Source organism: Hemitrygon akajei, chromosome 12 (assembly GCF_048418815.1).
Source record: "Hemitrygon akajei chromosome 12, sHemAka1.3, whole genome shotgun sequence".
Classification (NCBI taxonomy): Eukaryota; Metazoa; Chordata; class Chondrichthyes; order Myliobatiformes; family Dasyatidae; genus Hemitrygon; species Hemitrygon akajei.
In genome coordinates, this window is record NC_133135.1 from 44,297,551 (window position 1) to 44,319,136 (window position 21,586).

At 38.3% G+C, this 21,586-nt stretch overlaps 1 protein-coding gene across 2 annotated transcripts in view; it reads right to left on the minus strand.

The window, feature by feature from the left end:
* Window positions 1-21,586, minus strand: part of zfyve9a (zinc finger, FYVE domain containing 9a) — a 152,671-nt gene that overhangs the window by 118,054 nt on the left and 13,031 nt on the right. Inside the window, exons 2-3 of one of the 2 annotated variants that reach the window (XM_073063004.1) lie at window positions 20,824-20,868; window positions 17,789-17,904 (exon numbers count right to left, since the gene is read on the minus strand). In XM_073063004.1, the coding sequence (XP_072919105.1) occupies window positions 17,789-17,858 (70 nt within the window). In that variant the 5' untranslated portion in view covers window positions 17,859-17,904; window positions 20,824-20,868. The remainder of the gene's footprint in view (window positions 1-17,788; window positions 17,905-20,823; window positions 20,869-21,586) is intronic. The other variant, XM_073063003.1, reaches the window with a different exon arrangement.

Here is a 21,586-nt window from a genome sequence, read left to right on the forward strand (position 1 = left end):
GAGAGACCTTGGGGTTTAAGTCCCTAGCTCCCTGAAAATTACTTAACAGGCTGATAAGGTGGTCAAGGCAAGGTATGGCATGCTTGCCTTTATTAGTCAAGGCACGGAATTCAAGTCAGTAAGTTATGTTGCAGTTTTATAAAACTCTGGCAAAGCCGAATCACAAATATTGCATTCAAATCTGGTCGCCCCATTATAGAGAGGATGCTGAGGTTTTAAGAGAACGTGTAGAAGAGGTTTATCAGGATGCTGCCTAGATTAGAGGGCATGTGCTACGAGGAGAGGCTGAACAAACTAGTTTCTTTTTTCTGGAGCAGCAAAGGCTGAAGGGAGACCCAAGAAGCTTATAAATCTATGAAGAGCATACACAAAGTATACATCCATATTTTTTTCAGAGGATCAAAATGTCTAATAATAAAACTTATACATTTAAAGTAAGAGGGGGAAAGAATCAAAGACAGATTTTTATTTATACACATGAAATGGGTGGCTGGAATGTGCTGTCATTGATGGTAATGGACGCAAATATAATAAAGGTGTTTCAAAGGCTCTTAGACGGGCACATGAATTTGCAGGGATGGAGGGATATGGACACTGTCCACAGAAAGGGTTGTTTTAGTTAGGCATTTAATGCCTAGTTTAATTACTCTGGCACATCATCATGAATTAAAGGGGCCTATTCCTGTGCTGAGCTGCTCCATATTCTAAAAACAAAATAATGGTCTTTAACCTGTACAAATGCCTCTGAGCAGTCATGTCCAAATTTAAGAATATAGTGTAATACAGAAGATATGGCAGAACACACTCAAAAAGAGATATAACAATGGGATCATTTTAATTACTGCATTGTACCTACAAAGGACTGAGCCTTCAATCCGGCACAGCATTTTTATCATGACCTTTATTAATTAGATCACTGCTTAAATTATCTTAATACAAAGTGAATTAATAGTTTGTGAAAGATTTGCCAAAGGCTTAATTTAGTTCTACAATCTAACCATGATAATAATGGCATAGCTATCTTGCTAAACAAATAAAATTCTGCAAGCTATTTAATATTCATTCCATAGATTGTACATTTATATGAAGATATGGATATTGCTACAGGTTTGTTTTTTTCATGTGCAGAGATGCAGTGAAAAACTTCTGTTTGAGCACAATCATGCTCAACATAGAAGTAAAAATAAATCTGCCTTGATTTCTGAACTAGCATACTAAGAAAGCTGTAAAAATAAGGTTTTAAAAACTAAAAAGGTTAAGTTATTATGGATATTAAGAAATGGAATGATTCAGAACTTCAAATCCCATTAGAAACAAGGCTTCAGACATGAATGAACATAAATATTGAAAAAAAAATGAAGCAGTACTTGACATTCAAGGTGGGGAAACCTGAAGCTGTCCACTCTCGATCACAGAATGAAAGCCTGTAATGTTTTTCTTAAAAGGCAAGAACATTGAGCTGTCATGAAACAAGGACATTTAAGTGATGATTTAATTGTAGAGTGTTTGCCAGATCTCAACTAAATACTGTGCCAACATTTGGTACCAAATCTTAAAAGATATAACAGCCTCTGAAGGAGAAAGCAGTATTTCAAAATAATTTTTCCTAATCTTAAGGTATAAAGTACAGATAGCAAAAAAAAAGATAATAATTTCCTCAATCAAACCAAAAAGGTACATTAATTTATATCAAATCATTCAGGCATTAAACAGGAAATAATTTTTCCCCCAAAGTCTACTAGAAATTTCTACGGGTGCCAAAGTATAGTGGTTAGCATGGCGTTCTTACAGCCAGAGGCATCAGAATTGGAGTTTAATTCTAGCATCCTCTGTCAGAGAGTTTGTACATTCTTCCCATATGCACGTGGGTTTCATCCAGGTGCTCTGGTTTTCTCCACATTCCAAAGATGTATTGATTAGAATGTTCCTCTTGCAGGATGTGGGAAGTGAGGGAGACCTCCAGTGTCAACAACACCTGCAAGAAGTGCATCCAGCTGCAGCTCCTAACAAAGTGCGTTAGGGAACTGGAGCAGGAGCTGGATGACCTCCGGATCATTCGGAGAATGAGGAGTTTATAGATAGTAGTTTCAGGGAGGTAGCTACGCCAAAGGAGCAGGGCACAGGTAACCGGGTTACCATCAGGCGAGGGAAGGGGAAAGGGCAGGCAGAGCAGGGTTCCCCTGTGGCCATTCCCCTCAACAACAAGTATATCGATTTGGATACCGTTGGGGGGGATGACTTAACTGGGAAAAGCTGCGGCAGCCGGATCTCTGGCACTGAGTCTGGTTCTGCAGTGCAGAAGGGAGGGTGGAAGAAGAGGAGAGCAGTAGTGATAGGGGACTCGATAGTTAGAGGTACAGACAGGAGGTTCTGTGGTCGTGACAGAAACTCCCAGATGGTTTGTTGCCTCCCAGGTGCCAGGGTCAGGGATATCTCTGATAGCGTGCACGGCATTCTGAATTGGGAGGGTGAGTAGCCAGATGTCATGGTACACATCAGTACCAATGACGTAGGAAGAAAGTGTGAGGAGGTCCTGAAGAATGAGTATAGAGAGCTTGGTAGGAAGCTAAGAAGCAGGACCTCAAAGGTAGTAATCTCAAGATTGCTACCTGTGCCACATGCCATTGAGGGCAAGTGTAGGATGCTCTGGAGGATGAACGCGTGGCTGAGCAGCTGGCGTAGGGGGCAGGGCTTCAGATTTCAGGATCATTGGTACCTCTTCTGGGGCAGGTAGGACCTGCACAAGAGACCAGTTACACCTGAACAACAAGGGGACCAATATCCTTTCAAGGAATTTTGTTAGTGCTTTTGGGGAGGGTTTAAACTAGATTTGCAGGGAGATGGGAACCAGAGTGCCAGAGCAGATAGTGGAGCGGGGTGAAAATAAATGATGTTAAAAGTTCATGCAAAGTCACAAGTAGAAGGGTTGTCTGTGGTGGTAATAATCTTCTGAGGTGAGTCTATTTCAGTGCAAGGAGTATTGTGGGGAAGCTTGATGAGCTGAGGTCGTGGATTGACGCATGGAATTACGACATTACAGCCATTAGTGAAACTTGGCTACAGGAGGGGCAGGACTGGCAGCTCAATGTTCCAGGGTTCCGATGTTTCAGACGTGATAGAGGCAGAAGGATGAAGGGTGGGGTGGGGTAGCATTGCTAGTCAGGGAAAATGTTACAGCAGTGCTCAGGCAGGACAGATTAGAGAGCTTGTCCACTGAGGCCATATGGGTGGAGCTGATAAACAGGAAAGGTATGAACACATAAATGGGGTTGTATTATAGACCACCCAATAGTCAGCAAGAATTGGAGGAGCAAATCTGCAAAGAGATAGCAGACAACCACAGGAAACAAAGTTGTGATAGCAGGGGATTTTAATTTTCCACATGTTGATTGAGACTCCCATGCTGTTAAAGGTCTAGACGGGTTAGAGTATGTGAAATGCATTCAGGAAAGTTTTCTATGTCAATATGTAGAGGTACCAACTAGAGAGGATGCAATATTAGATCTCCTATTAGGAAATGAGTTAGGACAGGTGATGAAAGTGTGTGTAGGGGAACACTTTGGGTCTAGTGATCGTAACCCCATTAGTTTCAACTTGATCATGGATAAAGATAGATCTGGTCCTCGGGTTGAGGTTCTAAACTGGAAAAAGTGGAAAAAGGCCAAATTTGAAGAAATGAGAAAGGATCTAAAAAGCGTGTATTCGGACAGGTTGTTCTCTGGCAAGGATGTGATTGGTAAGTGGGAGACCTTCAAAGGAGAAATTTTGAGAGTGCAGAGTTTGTATGTTCCTGTCAGGATTAAAGGCAAAGAGAATAAAAATAAGGAACCTTGGTTTTCGAGGTATGTTGGAAATCTGAAAAAGAAGGAGAGAGAGATGTATGACAGGTATAGGCAACAAGGAGCAAATAAAGTGCTTGAGGAGTATAAAAAGTGCAAGAAAGGACTTCCGGTAAGATGGCGATTGTTTAGTCGCTCCAAACTTTTGCTCCGTTATACTTCCTATCTTTGCACTATATGTCTCCCTTTTTAAACCTTAGTTTGTTATTTTATTACCGTAGATTCCGGATTTTAAGCCGCTACTTTTTTCCCACATTTTGAACAGCTTTGAACTCTGCGGCCTTTAATCCAGAGCGGCTAATACATGATTTTTTTTCATGCCGCCTCGTAAACATTTTGCCTCGTAACAGTAGACCAATAAAATTGATGAGTAGTTCACAGAGGTCCAATGAAATTGTACGATAAATCAAGTGCACTTTCACAATTAAATTATTGTAAATCAGTCATTTGTACTCACCCTCATCAACATGGAAAACACTCGAAGAAAAGCATTGTGCTGCCTTTATGGCAGTTATTTAGTTTATAATATTTTCGCTTAGTAATTCATTTTCTAGTTAAAGTTAGAAGAGTTTTAACTATATTTGTTTTCTGTACTACATCGCGGGATGCTATGACGTCACACCCGGTTTCGCCGCGTCTTGTGGGATACCAGTTTGCGATAAACGGGAAGGAGGGGGCAAGCGGCGGAGCGGCATTAGATCTGAGCGAAACGCTGCTTTTAAATGCCGTTTGCAATAAACGGGATGGTGGGGGGGGAGCGGCGGAGCGAAAACGCTGCTTTTAAGTTAAAGGCGATCAATAACTTTTCCTGGTAGGCTGCAGTATATATATTTTTTACCAGTCGTTAGGAGATATTGGAATGTTGTTCAGTAAAGAAGTATACGCAACGTATATTTAAAAGTAGCCGCGTTACAGGCACGGTTCGAAAAAAAGCATTTGCAATATGTATTTGTTTTTGTTACCATATGGATTTAATTAAAAGTTAAAAAATCCTCACGTGTAATATCTTTGTGTAAATATCTCATATTACAACGTGGGTCACCTGCGGCCGAAAATCCGGTGCGGCCTTTACAAGTAAAAAATTGATTTTATTTCTAAAATTAGAGCCAGCGGCTTTTAATCAGGTGCGCTCTGTAGTCCGGAATCTACGGTAGTTCTCTTTTACCTGCCTGCGAATACATCTATCTCATAATGGTTACAAAAGGTACTAAAATCAGGAAAAAAGAAACTTCCACGGCTCTGTCGGCTGAGATTCTCGCTATTTTGGAACAACATCGACAAAATACTTTAATGGATATTAAAACTGAATTTAGAACTTCTATCAACCAGCTGGATTCAAAATTGGATCAGATTAATGCCAGAGTGGATGACCATGCTGAACATTTATCTCGCATCGACCTAACTTCTGAAGATTTAGAACGCCGTGTTCAACATCTCGAAACTTTATGCTCCAACCCAGCGGAGAAGAACAGTAAACTTACTTCCAAATTGGTGGATCTTGAAAATTGGAGCAGACGTTGCAATCTACGAATTCTTGGTTTGCCAGAGTCCACCGAAAAGGGCTCTTCCGTTGAATTTTTCTCTTCTTTTCTCTGTGAGATTTTTGGGAAAGAATTTCTTCCGACTCCACCTGAGCTAGAAAGGGCTCACAGGATTTATGTTCCTCACGCAATTTTGGGTTCCCGTCCACGGCCAGTTATTTTATGCTTTCATCGATACCAGGTGAAAAACCATTTGATTATGGAGGCATGCCGCAGAGGTACTTTTGCTTTTCAAAATAAGAACATTCATTTTGTGGAAGATTATGCCCCCCCCCCCAGGTTCTGAAGATGCGTGCTGAGTTTAAAGGTGTAATGAAAGTGCTTTCTGATTGTGGATTCAGACCTTCTCTTCGAAATCCAGCCGATCTTCGAATTACGCTTACTACTGGAGAATATAAGTGGTTTAAATCAGTGAAGGAGGCCGAGTTGTTTGTTGGAAATCTTCCAGCCATCTTGTCTTCTTCGGAACCGGTCTGACCTTCTAAAATGGTTGATAAGTACTTTTCGAAGTAAAGTTCTTTTTTCCGAACTCAGACTTTACTTGAATAATTTAGACATTAACTATTGAGATTCTAAGGGCTCTAGTTAATCTCTCCCTGGACTTGGTGCATTTTTCCTAAATAGATGATTTAAGTTTAATGTTTCCCTGCGGACGTTTAGATTTTACCTGTGTAATTTATTTTACTTCTGTATAACTTTATCTATAGAGAACTACAATTGATCTTAATTTGTTTTGGAGGCTTAGAGTTTTTTTATTGAAGGCCTCCCTGTTGGTTGATTTATAGTATAAGATTTGCCTTTTTTCTGTAAACGGCTGATAAGTACTCTCTTTAAATTTATAATTTCCCCCTTCCCCCCTCCTTTTTAAAAAAAAAATTTCTTTCAATCTTTCATAGTTTCTTGCGGGTAGATTAGTTTTAGTTTTCTTTTCTGATTTTTTTTGTATTAAGTTTTATACCTTTTCTGATTAAGTTGTTCCTATTTGTAATTTTGCTCTCTAGTGCATAAATTCGCTATTATTTGCTATATTATATATATGGAACCTTTGTTAACAATACGGAACTGGAAGTCATTTTTGGGTTAATATTTTTTGTAGAGCTAGCTGCTTTTTTGGGTAGCCGTCTAGTTTTGGGTTGCGAGGACGGGGTGGGTTCTCCAGTTCCAACACTACTCACTGTTTCTTTTGTTTTCCCTTGTTATTCAGGACATGTCTCTGTCCTGATTCTACTGATTTATGTTTACATTTTTGCTCCCAGACTGTTATTGTACTGTTTGATTTTTTTATATGCCTACTACCTTCTATGCACTAACAATTGATAATGATTAATACACTTAAATTTGTGAGCTGGAATGTAAAGGGATTGAATCATCCTGTTAAAAGAAGGAAGGTCTTCTCTCATATTAAACAACTCAAAGCTGACATTGCTTTCCTTCAAGAAACTCATATTCGTAGTTTTGATCATTCTCGGCTTTTGTCAAAGTGGGTGGGTCAGCATTTTCATTCATCCTTTGCCGCCAAAGCTGGGGGGGGGGGGGGGTTCCATCCTTATTAATTCAAATATTCCTTTTGAACACAATAAGATATCTGATACAAATGGCCATTTTATTATCGTTTCTGGTAAATTGTATAATACTAAAGTTGTACTAGCAAACCTGTATGCTCCCAATTTTGATGATGTTAATTTTTTTGAACGTTTTTTCTCCTCACTACCAGATTTAAACTCATATTCTCTTATACTGGGTGGTGACTTTAATTGTTGGTTAGATCCTAATTTGGATCGATCATCCTCTGTTACTAGATCACCTACTAAATCTGCTTTAGCTATTCACTCTTTTCTTTCTAATTATGGTATCTCAGATATATGGGGTTTCCTTCATCCTACTGAGAGAGATTATTCTTTTTTTTCCCCACATGTTCACCATACCTTTACTAGAATTGACTATTTTTTACTTGATAATCAACTTATTCCATTTGTCTATTCTTGTGATTATCAGAGTATACTGATTTCTGATCATGCCCCAATTACTTTGTCTTTAAACTTTCCTGGTCTCCCTCAGAGGAATAAACACTGGCATTTTAACTCGACTTTATTATCCGATGATGATTTTCTAAAATTTATTAAGGATCAGATAACTTTTTATTTTAACACTAATACATCATCTGAAATGTCATCCCAGATTGTCTGGGATGCCATGAAAGCATATTTGAGGGGTCAAATAATCTCTTATACAGCAAATCTTAATAGAAAGTCCGGTATAGATCGATTAGACCTAATTAATCAGATTAAAGAATTAGATCAATTGTATACTCAAACTAATAATCCTGAATTATACAAGAAGCGTGTAGAACTTCAAACTAAATTTGATCTTCTGTCTACTCAACCTGTTGAACGCCAACTTCTTGAAAGTAAGAGTCGCTTTTATATTCATGGTGACAAATCTGGTAAATTTCTAGTTAATCAGCTGAGGCGTTCCAAAGCTAAACAACATATTACAAAGATCCGGAAGGAGAATGGGGATTTCACATCGGATCACTTAGAAATCAATGACGTATTTAAAAATTTTTACTCTCGGCTTTATTCCTCTGAATCTCTGAATGAGAATATTTCTGTTGATCTTTTCTTAAATAATCTGAATATTCCTTCGCTTTCATCTGATTTTAAAGCAAAACTTAATGAGCCTATATCATCAGAAGAAATATCTTTTGCAATTTCTGCATTGTCTTCAGGAAAATCTCCTGGACCTGATGGGTTCCCTGTAGAATTTTATAAATCATTCTCTTCACTCCTTTCTCCTCAGTTACTCTCAGCACTATCTGACTCGTTTAATTATGGTAAATTGCCACCCTCTTTTAATGAGGCATCTATTATTCTTTTATTAAAAAAGGGTAAAGACCTAACAGAGTGTTCCTCGTGGAGGCCGATTTCTTTGCTTAATGTTGATGTTAAAATCTTGACCAAAGTTTTGGCTCATAGATTAGAAACTATTATTCCCTCTATTATTTCTGATGATCAAACTGGTTTTATTGAAAACCGTCTTCCTTTTTTTAACATTTGGCGTTTATTTAACATTTTATATTCACCTTCAACTGGGATTCCTGAATGCGTTATTTCTCTTGATGCGGAGAAAGCATTTGATCATATAGAGTGGAACTACCTCTTTGCAGTTTTAGAAAAATTTGACTTTGGTCAAAGTTTTATCTCTTGGATCAAATTGCTGTATCTGTATCCTACCGTCTCTGTTTTGACTAATTTTCAGCAATCCCAGTTATTTAACCTCAAACGTGGCACCCGTCAAGGATGCCCTTTAAGTCCCTTTCTCTTTGATTTGGCTACAGAACCTCTGGCGATAGCATTCCAAAGCTGTCCTGAACTGACCGGGATCTGGGGGGGGGGGGGGGGGGGTGTTGAGCATAAAGTTTCTCCTTATGCTGATGATTTATTACTTTTTCTTTCAAATACGTCCACATCCTTACCTCCAATGTTTTCACTTCTTGATCAGTTTAGCCAGTTTTCGGGCTATAAACTTAATTTATATAAGAGTGAACTTTTCCCAATTAATAAAGAAGCACAAGAATTAGCATTTCGTGACCTCCCCTTTAAAGTACCGTAGATTCCGGATTTTAAGCCGCTACTTTTTTCCCACATTTTGAACAGCTTTGAACTCTGCGGCCTTTAATACTGAGCGGCTAGTGCATTATTTTTTTTCATGCCGCCAAAAACATTTTGCCTCGTAACAGTAGACCAATAAAATTGATGAGTAGTTCACAGAGGTCCAATGAAATTGTACGATAAATCAAGCGCACTTTCAATTAAATTATTGTATATCAGTCATTTGTACTCACCCTCATCAACATGGAAAACACTCGAAGAAAAGCATTGTGCTGCCTTTATGGCAGTTATTTAGTTTATAATATTTTCGCTTAGTAATTCATTTGTTAGTTAAAGTTAGAACTGTTTTAACTATATTTGTTTTCTGTACTACATCGCGGGATGCTATGACGTCACACCCGGTTTCGCCGCGTCTTGTGGGATACCGGTTTGCGATAAACGGGAAGGAGAGGGGCGAGCGGCGGAGCGAAAACGCTGCTTTTAAGTTAAAGGCGATCAATAACTTTTCCTGGTAGGCTGCAGTATATATATTTTTTACCAGTCGTTAGGAGATATTGGAATGTTGTTCAGTAAAGAAGTATACGCAACGTATATTTAAAAGTAGCCGCGTTACAGGCACGGTTCGAAAAAAAGCATTTGTAGTATGTATTTGTTTATGTTACCATATGGATTTAATTAAAAGTTAAAAAATCCTCACGCGTAATATCTTTCTGTGTAAATATCTCATATTACAACGTGGGACACCTGCGGCCGAAAATCCGGTGCGGCCTGTACAAGTAAAAAATTGATTTTATTTCTAAAATTAGAGCCAGCGGCTTTTAATCAGGTGCGCTCTGTAGTCCGGAATCTACGGTAGTTCATAATCAATTTACTTACCTTGGGATTACAGTTACAAGGAAGTTTAAAGATCTTTTTCGTGAAAATTTTGCCAATCTTTTATATACTACAAAACAGAGTCTGTCACAATGGTCACCTCTATCCATGTCCTTGGTAGGTCGTATTAATGTTGTTAAAATGTATGTTCTCCCTAAATTTTTATATTTATTTCAATCTATCCCAATTTTTATTCCTAAAACCTTTTTTGATTCCTTAGACTCTATTATTTTGTCATATCTGTGGAAGAATAAGCATTCTAGAATTAATAAAGTTTATCTTCAGAAATCTAAAAGAGGGTGGCATGGCCTTACCTAACTTTCGTTTATATTATTGGGCAGCTAACATACGTTGTACTACCTTTTGGTCTTTTTTTCATAGCCAGCCCGAGTGCCCTAATTGGGTGGCAATGGAGTTGAATTCCACTAAAGATTTATCTATTTCTGCACTTCTTGGCTCTGCACTCCCTAGTAGTTTGTCTAGACTAATTGTTAATCCTCTTGTCAGACACACTTTGCAAATCTGGGCTCAGTTTAGGAAATTTTATGGTTTTTATGGTTTTTCCCTTTCTAGTCCTATCTTACATAATCACCTTTTTTTACCTACTATGTAAATGATTCAACATTCTATGATTGGTATAGGAAGGGCATTAGACATTTTGAAGATCTTTTTATCGATAATCGCTTCGCATCTTTTCAACAGCTCTCTGCTAAGTTCAATCTGCCTAATGCCCATTTTTTTTTATATATCTCCAAATCAGACACTTTATTAATCCTTTAATTCCTAACTTCCCTGAAATGCCCGAGAAAAATGTTATGGATTTATTTCTTTCTATTAATCCACTGGGTAAAGGTTTAATATCATTTATTCACGATAAATTAGCATTCTTACGGCGTGCCCCTGTGGATAAAATTAGAATGGCTTGGGAGCATGATTTAAATATCTCTTTATCTGATGAGATTTGGGACTCGATTCTCAAATCGGTTAATTCAACCTTTTTGTGCTCGCCATTGCCTTTTACAGTTTAAGATTGTTCATAGAGCCCATATGTCCAAATCTAAATTATCTCAATTTTACCGATATTAATCCTCTTTGTGATAAATGCAAAAGGGGCGAGGCTTCTCTTATTCATATGTACTGGTCCTGTCCTAGTTTAGAGAAATTTTGGAAAGATGTTTTTATAACTTTATCCTGTATTCTGAATCGCCACTTAGAACCTAACCCTTTAATTGCTCTGTTTGGTTTTTTGGGTGAGACAGATATACGTTTGAGTTCGACTAAGTGTCGAATATTATCTTTTGCTTCTCTCCTGGCTAGACGTCTAATCCTCCTTAGATGGAGAGATGTTGCCCCGCCCACGCATGCTCAATGGCTTAATGATATTATGTCCTGTTTAGACCTTGAAAAAATTCATTATTCAATTCTTAATTCGGATATAAAGTTTCATAAGGTCTGGGGACCTTTTATTGAGTACTTTCATAACCTTCCTCTTAATTAAGGTTTTTTTTTTCAGTCCCTTACTTTCAGCTCTTTTTTTTTGGTAGTAGGCATTATTATCTTCTGTTTTCAAGTGTATTTACAGTTTTGGGGGTTTGAATGTCCTGATTTATATTCTCTATATTGTATCGTGGTTGGTCTGGAGTTTTTTTTTTGTTGTGGGGCTTGGGGAGGATACTAACTTTACATGACTTCAATTTGGGTGCTTTCTCAATTTTTTTTGTATTATATTATTATTGTATGTTTCTTTTTGCACTGTATTAATTTTTTTATTTTGGTTTGGGTTTTTTTTTTAATTTGTAGTGTTGTAGAAAATGCATAAAAAAACCAATTTTAAAAAAGTGCAAGAAAATACTTAAGAAATAAATCAGAAGGGCTAAAAGACATGAGGTTGCTTTGGCAGTCAAGGTGAAGGATAATCCAAAGAGCTTCTACAGGTATACTAAGACCAAAAGGATAGTAAGGGATAAAATTGGTCCTCTTGAAGATCAGAGTGGTCAGCTATGTATGGAACCAAAAGAAATGGGGGAGATCCTAAATGGGTTTTTTCTATCTGTATTTACTAAGGAAACTGGCAAGGAGTCTATGGAAATAAAGCAAATTAGTGAGGTCATGGAACCTATACAGATTGAAGAGGAGGAGGTGCTTGCTATCTTGAGGCAAATCAGAGTAGATAAATGCCCAGGACCTGATAGAGTATTCCCTTGGACCTTGAAGGAGACTAGTGTTGAAATTGCAGGGGCCTTGGTAGATAAATTTAAAATGTCAGTATCTATGGGTAAGGTGCCAGAGGATTGAAGGACAGCTCCGTTGTTTAAAAAGGCTCTAAAGGTAATCCAGGAAATTATAGGCCAAGTAAGTTTGATATCAGTAGTCGGGAAAAAGTACTAAGAGATAGGATCTACAAGTATTTGGATAGGCAGGGACTTATTAGAGAGAGTCAACATGGCTTTGTGCGTAGTAGGTCATGTTTAACCAATCTATTAGAGTTTTTCAAGGAGGTTACCAAAAAAGTGGATGAAGGGAAGGCAGTGGATGTTGTCTACATGGACTTCACTAAGGCCTTTGACAAGGTTCCACATGGGAGGTTAGTTAGGAAGATTCAGTTGCTAGGTATACATGGTGAGGTAGTAAACTGGATTAGACATTGGTTCAATGGTAGAAGCTAGAAAGTGGTAGTGGAGGATTGCTTCTCTGAGTGGAGGCCTGTGACTAGTGGTGTGCCACAAGGATCAGTGCTGGGTCCATTTTTAAATATTTGTCATCTATATCAATGATCTGGATGATAATGTGGTAAACTGGATCAGCAAATTTGCTGATGATATAAAGATTGGAGGTGCAGTGGACAGTGAGGAAGGTTTTCAAAGCTTGCAGAGGGATTTGGGCCAGCTAGAAAAATGGGCTGAAAAATGGCAGATGGAGTTTAATGTAGACAAGTGTGAAATATTGCACTTTAGAAGGACAAACCAAGGTAGGACATACAAGGTAAACGGTAGGGCACTGAGGAGTGCAGTAGAACAGAGGGATCTGGGAATACAGATACAAAATTCCCTAAAAGTGGCAACACAGGTAGACAGAGTCGTAAAGAGAGCTTTTGGTACATTGGCCTTTATAAATCAAAGTACTGAGTATAAGAGTTGGAATGATATGGTGAGGTTGTAAAAGACATTGATGAGGCCGAATTTGGAGTATTGTGTGCAGTTTTGGTCACCAAATTACAGGAAGGACATTAATAAGGCTGAAAGAGTGCAGAGAACATTTACAAGGATGTTGCCGGGACTTGAGAAACTGACTTACAGAGAAAGGTTGAATAGGTTAGGACTTTATTTGCTGAAGTGTATGAGGGGAGATTTGATAGAAGTGTATAAAATTATGATGGGTATAGATAGTGAATGCAAGCAGGCTTTTTCCACTGAGGCTAGGGGAGGGAAAAAAGAGGACATGGGTTAAGGGTGAAAAGGGAAAAAATTTAAAGGGAACATTATGGGGAGCTTCTTCACACAGAGTGGTGGAGTGTGGAATGAGCTGCCAGTTGAAGTGGTGAATGCAGGCTCACTTTTAACATTTAAGGAAAACTTGGACAGGTACATAGATGAGAGAGGTATGGAGGGATATGGTCTAGGTGCAGGTCAGTGGGAGTAGGCAGAAAAATGGTTCGGCACAGCCAAGAAGGGCCAAAGGCCTGTTTCTGTGCTGTAATGTTCTATGGTTAGAAGATTGATTAATTATTGTAAACTATCCTGTGATTAGGCCAGGTTTAAATCAGAGGGTTGATGAGTGGCACAGCTCGGTGGCCCAAAAGGGCCTGCTCCACATTGTATCTCTAAATAAATTCAGATCACTTTCAAAGACTATAAATAAAAGGATAAATGAAAACTTGACAGCTAAATTTGAAGTTTGTACATTGGCCAAAGTTAACTGGCTGGGAACAGAACAGAATAAGCTTCACAATTTGGATGGCTTATTCTTCTTCCGTTATGTGCCAAAAGGATAACAGACTGTCCACATAACAATCAGGTTCAAAGTATTTTTAAAAATGTGTACCATTGAAAGCTCTAGCAAGAGTGGATGTTTCCAATAGCAAGAGAATCTAGGACCAGTGGGAACAGCCTCAGATTAGAAGTACATCCCTTAGAACAGGGATGAGGAACAATTTCTTTAGCCTGAGGGTGGTGAACTGGTGGAATTCATTGCACACATGGCTGTGGAGGTTAAGTCATTGGGTATATTTAAAGCAGGGGTAGATAGGTTCTTGTTTAGTAAAGGTGTCAAAGGTTACAAAAGAAGGTAGGAAAATAGAATTGAGAGGGAAAATAAATCAGGCATGATCAAATGGCAGAGCCCACTCAATGGGCCAAATGGCCTAATTTGGCTCCTATGTCTTAAGGTCTGAAAATATTTTTTTCATTTGGCTGCTGTTAATATGGAATTGAATGTCAAAATTTAAATGGTTTTATAGTGAAAGTTGAAATCTACTACTCAATAACTTCATCTATACATTAGCCCAACCATGTGGCAGCACTGCAAAGGAAGGTCTTCAGCAACAGATGTGGCCAGGCTGACATTTTTCTTTCATCTAATCAAAGGTTCTGTCCATTCCAAGGATGGATGTAGCCAAAATGTGACACTTCCATCCATGTTGGAAATACACGAGCTTGAGAAATGCAGACAATTAAGAGGAGTGGAACTGAGTAGAGGCAGATCAAAAGTGAGCAGCAAAGAGAAAGAGTAAGAAGCATCTCTCAGAATGGTTTAAAATGCCTAATGAGTGTTGGATTCTAACTGAACTGTTTTATATTCACCACATAGTATCAATCCAGATTTAAAAAATGGGATGGCGCAGTATCCAAATTTTGAAGTGTCAGAAGAGACAGCAAAATAATTTTTAAATCCATAGTGATAAATATAAGTTGACATAGCAGATAAAAGTGTTAAATATCTCTCAATTCTAGAAAAGTTATGCAGATTAAAAACAGCTATATTTCTGAGTAGTAGAAGGATATCAGGATGAGGATGCACAAGTACACAGTACAGCGATGGTTAAAAAAAAACAAATGCACTGAGATTTTAATGGTACATTCATTGTGCAACAGGGAAACTCTTAAACATAAGACCTGTACTGAAATACTATTCCATTTTGGGTTCAATGCAGAAAATGTTATCACCATCTCAAAGAAGCTTTCTAACACAGACAGCTCAACATGAGCAAAGACTTTCAAAGATGAGATGAGATTCCACAGAAACTTTTTGGATAAATTTAGTTATTAATCAATGGGACAAAACAGATAATGTACTATTTATAGCTGCTGGGAAAATTTTAACAAGAGGTCACCTACAAAATGAAGTGGAAGTCATCTATAGCACAGCAATGCAACAATTTATGCTACTGCTTCTCAGCTTCAGGAACCCAGGATCAATCCTGACCAAGCACTATGTGGAGTTGCTACAATTTTTCTGTTACCACGTGGGTTTCCTCAAGGATATCTGGTTTCTTTCCTCAAACTAAAGATGTGCTAGTAGGTTAATTGACTATACCAAGTTACTCCTTGCTATAGATTAATGGCAAAATAAATCAAGGGGAGTGGATGGGTACATGCAAGAGAGCAAGTTGCAGCAGTATAGTATAACTAGAGAGAGAAACATTCATTTAATTGCTCCCTTGGGAGCTGGCATGAACTCTTATTGAGCAAATGGCTCACTGCTGTATTGCTATATGTATATTTATCCACATACAGAAAACAAAGATACAAATGCAAAAACAGACTTAATTTACAGAGCAGAATGCCATGCAGCCTAACAGTAATCAATGCCATTCCAAATTAAAAGAAAGAAAACCACTTTTGGCATGAATTGTCTGATTTGTACAGCTGAGATCTATAAAGAATACAAAAAGAAATGCGCTATTTCTCTGAATGTGAAACTTATGGAATTTTAAAGAATTTTAAGGCACTTTTGGATAATACCATTATTAACCCACCCAAGCTTCCTATACCACCCCATGCCCCTCCCTCCACTGGACACTTTTTCTGAAACAAAATTATGGTCCATCAAAAAAAATCCTCTACACTAATCAATTCATCCACACCCCTTTAGCTAACATCACACAACTTTCTTGATTTCTTCTCTATATCCTATGTTTAACCTTGGCACTGTTGTTTTCTGAACTATATTGTGTCAAAACCATTTGAAAACACAATCAACACCCATATTAAGGCCATTAGGTAAACAGAAATTCACCATCTTAAAATTTAAGAGAATAAAATTCACTCTTGTGGCATTTTAAAGTACGTAGTACAATTGGTAGCTAAATATTTTTTTTAAAATGAAAAATTCTTCAACTTGACATTTCTCCATGAATCTGATGAAAATATGGCTACACATTATGGAAAAATAAAACTCATGATATTCTTTAAAAACCGACCTCCCTGTCTAATAACAAAGGGGATGTAACATATGCATTTAGAACATATATTCTCCTGGCCATTCACGGTTCAAGACAAATAATTCTTTTTAGCCTGGGATATACATTAGTCTAATATGATATCAATTTTCCTTTAACATTCCATCACTGAACAGATTAACATTTTCTTTAAAAATACGACACAGGTTCCAGTCATTCACTATGCAATTGCATTTTTTTTTTATCCTCAGCATACAGTTCCGTACAGTACAACAATCATAGACAATAGTTTGTATTAAAAGACTAACAAACTTCAGACAAGTTCAGCTGTTAAAACATTGGCACTATTCCATACCTATTCCTTCCAATCTATACTAGAATCCCCACCTACAGAGCTGCAAAGATTACATCTACTGCACCAAGTGAAAACATTGCTGCATATTGCAAGTCAGATTCTCAACGCTGTATTTTCCACATTGTGCTAGTATTTAATTACTTGGAGCATTAGGAGGTGGTAACAATAAGCGGTACTGGTAAGGAATGGCAAATAGATTTGCAGAGATGAAATGAGGACTGCAGGCCACCAAGGCAGCTTTAAGCACACTGGTTACATACTGAGAAAAGGCTCCAAACACCAGCTCTAGAATCATTAAGGGCAGAATATACAATGGATTCCAGTTAATTGGGCCTTTGATTAAATCGGGACAGCAGCTTAGTTGGGCCAACTCTTAAAGACAAAAAGTAATAAAGAAAATAGCCATTATTCCCTTTGTTTAATCCCTACACTGCTTAACTGGGGCAGGAGATTGTTGCTGAACAATTTCTAACTCATATCGGATGTGCTCACTGTGCTTAGAGCAAGCAGTTTTTAAAATAGCCTCACTTGCACGTGCTTGTTTTCAAAAAGCATAACTTTTGTCCCTGAAAGTTGGTGACAAATAAGCAATAAGACAACTCAGAACTGTTTTGTTCATTACAGTTTCAAGCATTCAAGCTTGGAGATGCCAGAAACAGCTGAGAGTGAGAATGAAATGACTTCACTACTTCATAAGAACTATGAAGAATTTAAAGTTATTGACAATCATCTTGAATGTTACAATGAAAATGAAGATTTGGAGGATGCAATCATCAATACCGTTGTATGAAGGTAGTCCATTGCATGCAGCAGGTGTCTGCACCGATTTTGTTCATTTAATGTCAATCAAAAGAACGCAGCAACTCACTGGATGAATTCCTCCATTAATAACAATTAGGAAATATGAAGTTTTATAGTACTCTAGTCATTTTAATAGTGTTCAAATTTGTTCTGTATTTCATTCAAATACATTCTTTAAACTCAGTTAAACAGTAGTTCGTCTTTTTTTAAAAAATACCTTTTCCCATAAAACGTCAACTAATTGGCACAGGCACTTAATTGGGCCAAAATTTACTGATCTTGATGTGTTCCAATTAACCAGAATCCACTATATTTAGAATAAAAATTACTTGCAGGATAGTAATACACAATTAAAGAAGAAATGAACATACCTTCATTCTGCTCAAATTCATCCAACACTTTGTCCAGATTAAATGCTTCAGCCTGGAAATAGTTCTCCATTTGCTAATATTCACTGCCCTGCACAATGTTCTCAGTCTGTCCAAACCTGGCAAAATATATACAAGACCACACTATTACCTTTCCCCATCAGTGTTTTTCACTTCTTTCCTATTCCAAAAGGAGTTTGTTATTTGGGAAAACACTACTCTGTATCATTGGCTATTCTATTCAAACTTAAAATGTATCAGACTTAAGCAGAAATACTTGCACTGAATGTGACAACAACTCCATCATTTAATTTATACCAAACATGATAATGCATATTTTATAATTTTAAAGTTAATTTAGACCAAGATATAATCAAGTTACAGGTGACCCAAAATTTAAAAGGATTGCTTGACCTTGCATGATGGGACTTCAAATTTTCCCAGTTTCACATGTCAGTTCAAAATCCACTGGCTTTACATTTTGGAATTTATTAAACAGTTTCAGTAGTAATCAGAACCAGGCTGACTAACACCAGTATAGGTCTTGAAATTTGTTAACTTTGCAGCAGCAGTAAAATACAATACATGATAATATAGGAGAAAAAACTGAATTAAATTAAATTAAATAAGTAGTGCAAAAAAAAGTAGTGAAGCAGTATTCATGGGTTCGATAACCATTCAGCAATCAATTGGCAGAGGTAAAGAAGCTGTTCATCAAAGGTTGAATGAATCACTGAGTGCGTACCTTCAGGCTTCTGTACCTGCTTTCTCATGGTAACAGTAAGAGGGCATGTTCTAGATGGTGGGGATCCTTAATGATGGATGCCGCTTTTTTTTGAGGCACCGCTGCTTGAAGATGTCTTGGATACTACAGAGGCTAGTACCCATGATGGAGGTGACTAATTTTACAACTTTCTGCAGCTAACTTCAATCCTGTGCAGTAGCCCCCAACCCCATACCAGACAAGGATGCAGCCAGTTAGAATGCTCTCCATGGTACATCTGCAGAAATTCGCAAGAATACTTACTTAATTAAAATGTGTTTTTAATCAGTGATGTAATTTCTCTGCAAAATCAGAAATCAAGTATAACAAATGTCCACTGGGATTTTGAGCCACAAAGATTGATCCATTCTCATTTTGTTAAACAAACCAATATATACTAATTTATTTACATCATTTGTTTAAATGCAGCTATATTCCTCATATGGTACCAAAAAAGAGCTTCAAGAAAGAATAGGACCAATCAAGTGCGACAGTGGAAAAGTGTATGGAGGTGGTAGCAGAGGTACTTAATGAATACTTTGCTTCAGTATTCACTACGGAAAAGGACCTTGGCGATTGTAGGGATGATTTACAGTGGACTGAAAAGCTTGAGCATATAGGCATTAAGAAAGAGGATGTGCTAGAGCTTTTGGAAAGCATCAAGCTGGATAAGTCACTGGGACTGGACTAGATATACCCCAAGCTTCTGTGGGAGGTGAGGGAGGAGTTTACTGAGCCTCTGGCAATGATCTTTGCGTCATCAATGGGGACAGGAGAGGCTCCAGAGGACTGGAGGGTTGCAGATGTTGTTCCCTTATTCAAGAAAGGGAATAAAGATTGCCCTGGAAATGATGGAACAGTGAGTCTCACTTCAGCGGTTGGTAAGCTGATGAAGAAGATCCTGAGAGGCAGGATTTATGAACATTTGGAGAGGCATAATACGAGTAGGAATAGTCAGCATGGCTTTGTGAAAGGCAGGTCGTCCCTTATGAACCTGATTGAATTTTTTGAGGATGTGACTAAAGACATTGATGAAGGTAGAGTAGTAGATGTAGTGTATATGGATTTCAGCAAGCATTTGATAAGGTATCCCATGAAAGGCTTATCGAGAAAGTGAGAAGGCATGAGATCCAAGGGAACTTTGCTTCGTGGATCCAGAATTGGCTTGCCCACTGAAGGCAAAGAGTGGTTGTAGACGGGTCATATTCTGCATGGAGATCGGTGACCAGTGGTGTGCCTCAGGAATCTGTTCTGGGACCCCCTTCTCTTTGTGATTTTTATAAATGACCTGGATGAGGAGATGGAGGGAGGGGTTAGTAAATTTGCTGATGACACAAAGGTTTGGGGTGTTGTGGATAGTGTGGAGGGCTGTCAGAGGTTACAGCAGGACATTGATAGGATGCAAAACTGAGCTGAGAAATGGCAGATGGAGTTCAACCCAGATAAGTGTGAGATGGTTCATTTTGGTAGGTCAAATATGATGGCAGAATATAGTATTAATGGTGAGACTCTTGGCAGTGTGGAGGACCAGAGGGATCTTGGGGTCCGAGTCCATAGGATATTCAAAGCTGCTACACAGGTTGACTGTGTGGTTATGAAGGCATACGGTCTATTGGCCTTCATCAGCCGTGGATTGAGTTCAAGAGACAAGAGGTAATGTTACATCTATATAGGACCCTGGTCAGACCCCTCTTGGAGTACTGTGTTCAGTTCTGGTCACCTCACTACAGGAAGGATGTGGAATCCATAGAAAGGGTGCAGAGGATGTTTACAAGGATGTTGCCTGGATTGGAGAGCATGCCTTATGAGAATAGCTTGAATGAACTTGGCCTTTTCTCCTCGGAGGATGAGAGGTGACCTGATAGAGGTGTATAAAATGATGAGAGGTATTGATCGTGTGGATAGTCAGAGGCTTTTTCTCAGGGCTGAAATGGCTAACACAGGAGAGCACAGTTTTAAGGTGCTTGGAAGTAAGTACAGAGGAGATGACAGGGATAAGTTTTTTCTTTTAACACAGAGTGTGGTGAGTGCGTGGAATGGACTACTTGCGACAGTGGTGGAGATGAATATGATAGGATCTTTTAAGAGACTCTTGGATAGGTACATGGAGCTTAGAAAAATAGAGGGATATGGGTAACCTTAGGTAATTTCTAAAATAAGTACATGTTCGGCACAGAATTGTTAGGCCAAAAGGCCTGTATCGTGCTGTAGGTTTTCTATGTTTCTGTCTATCAGAAAAAAAGGCCTCTACAACAAGAAATTGAAAGATTCATACCTCAACTCATAACCTCCTCTGTTCAACTTGAAATCCATTCAGAACCTGCATAAACAAACAATGACTAAGATCCCTGCAGAAACTAATCAAAAAGAACATGACAAATGAACCAAAAGGATTCTTTTTCCAGAAGGATGTCTTAAAGCCATGGCTAAAAGCTGCACGATGCTAGAAAACAGAAAACGCAGTGAACACTCAACAGATCAAGCAGCATCTGTGGAAAGGGAAACAGAGTTTATGTTTCAGGACAAAGATCCCTCATCAGAACTGAAAGTAGGAACATAAGCAGAGCTGAGAGGTGGGTTACTCAGTTTCTTTTTGTAAAATGATTGAACTGCTCAAGCAGCATCTATGTTTTGTGCTTACGTACTTTTACAAGTGTACACGGGTGAGCAGGAGAGTAAAACAGCATTTGGCACGCTTGCCTTCATCAGTCAGGACACCGAGCACAAGGGTGGGGATGTTGTGTTACAACTATACAATATGTTGGTGACACTAAACTTTCATTAGTGTGTGTAGTTTTGGTCACCTGGGTCACTAATCTTTAAAAAAAAATCACAAAAATGTTACCGGAACTGGAGGCCTTGACATAAGGAGAGACAAGATAGGCCAAGTCTTTATTCCCTGGAGCATAGGACATTGAGAGGTGATCTTATAAAGGTTGATAAAATCATGAGAGATAGAGAAAGTGAAAAGCCACAGTATTTTCCCCAGGATGATGAGTCCAAAACAGTAATTGAAGACAGAGGTAAAAGATTTGAAG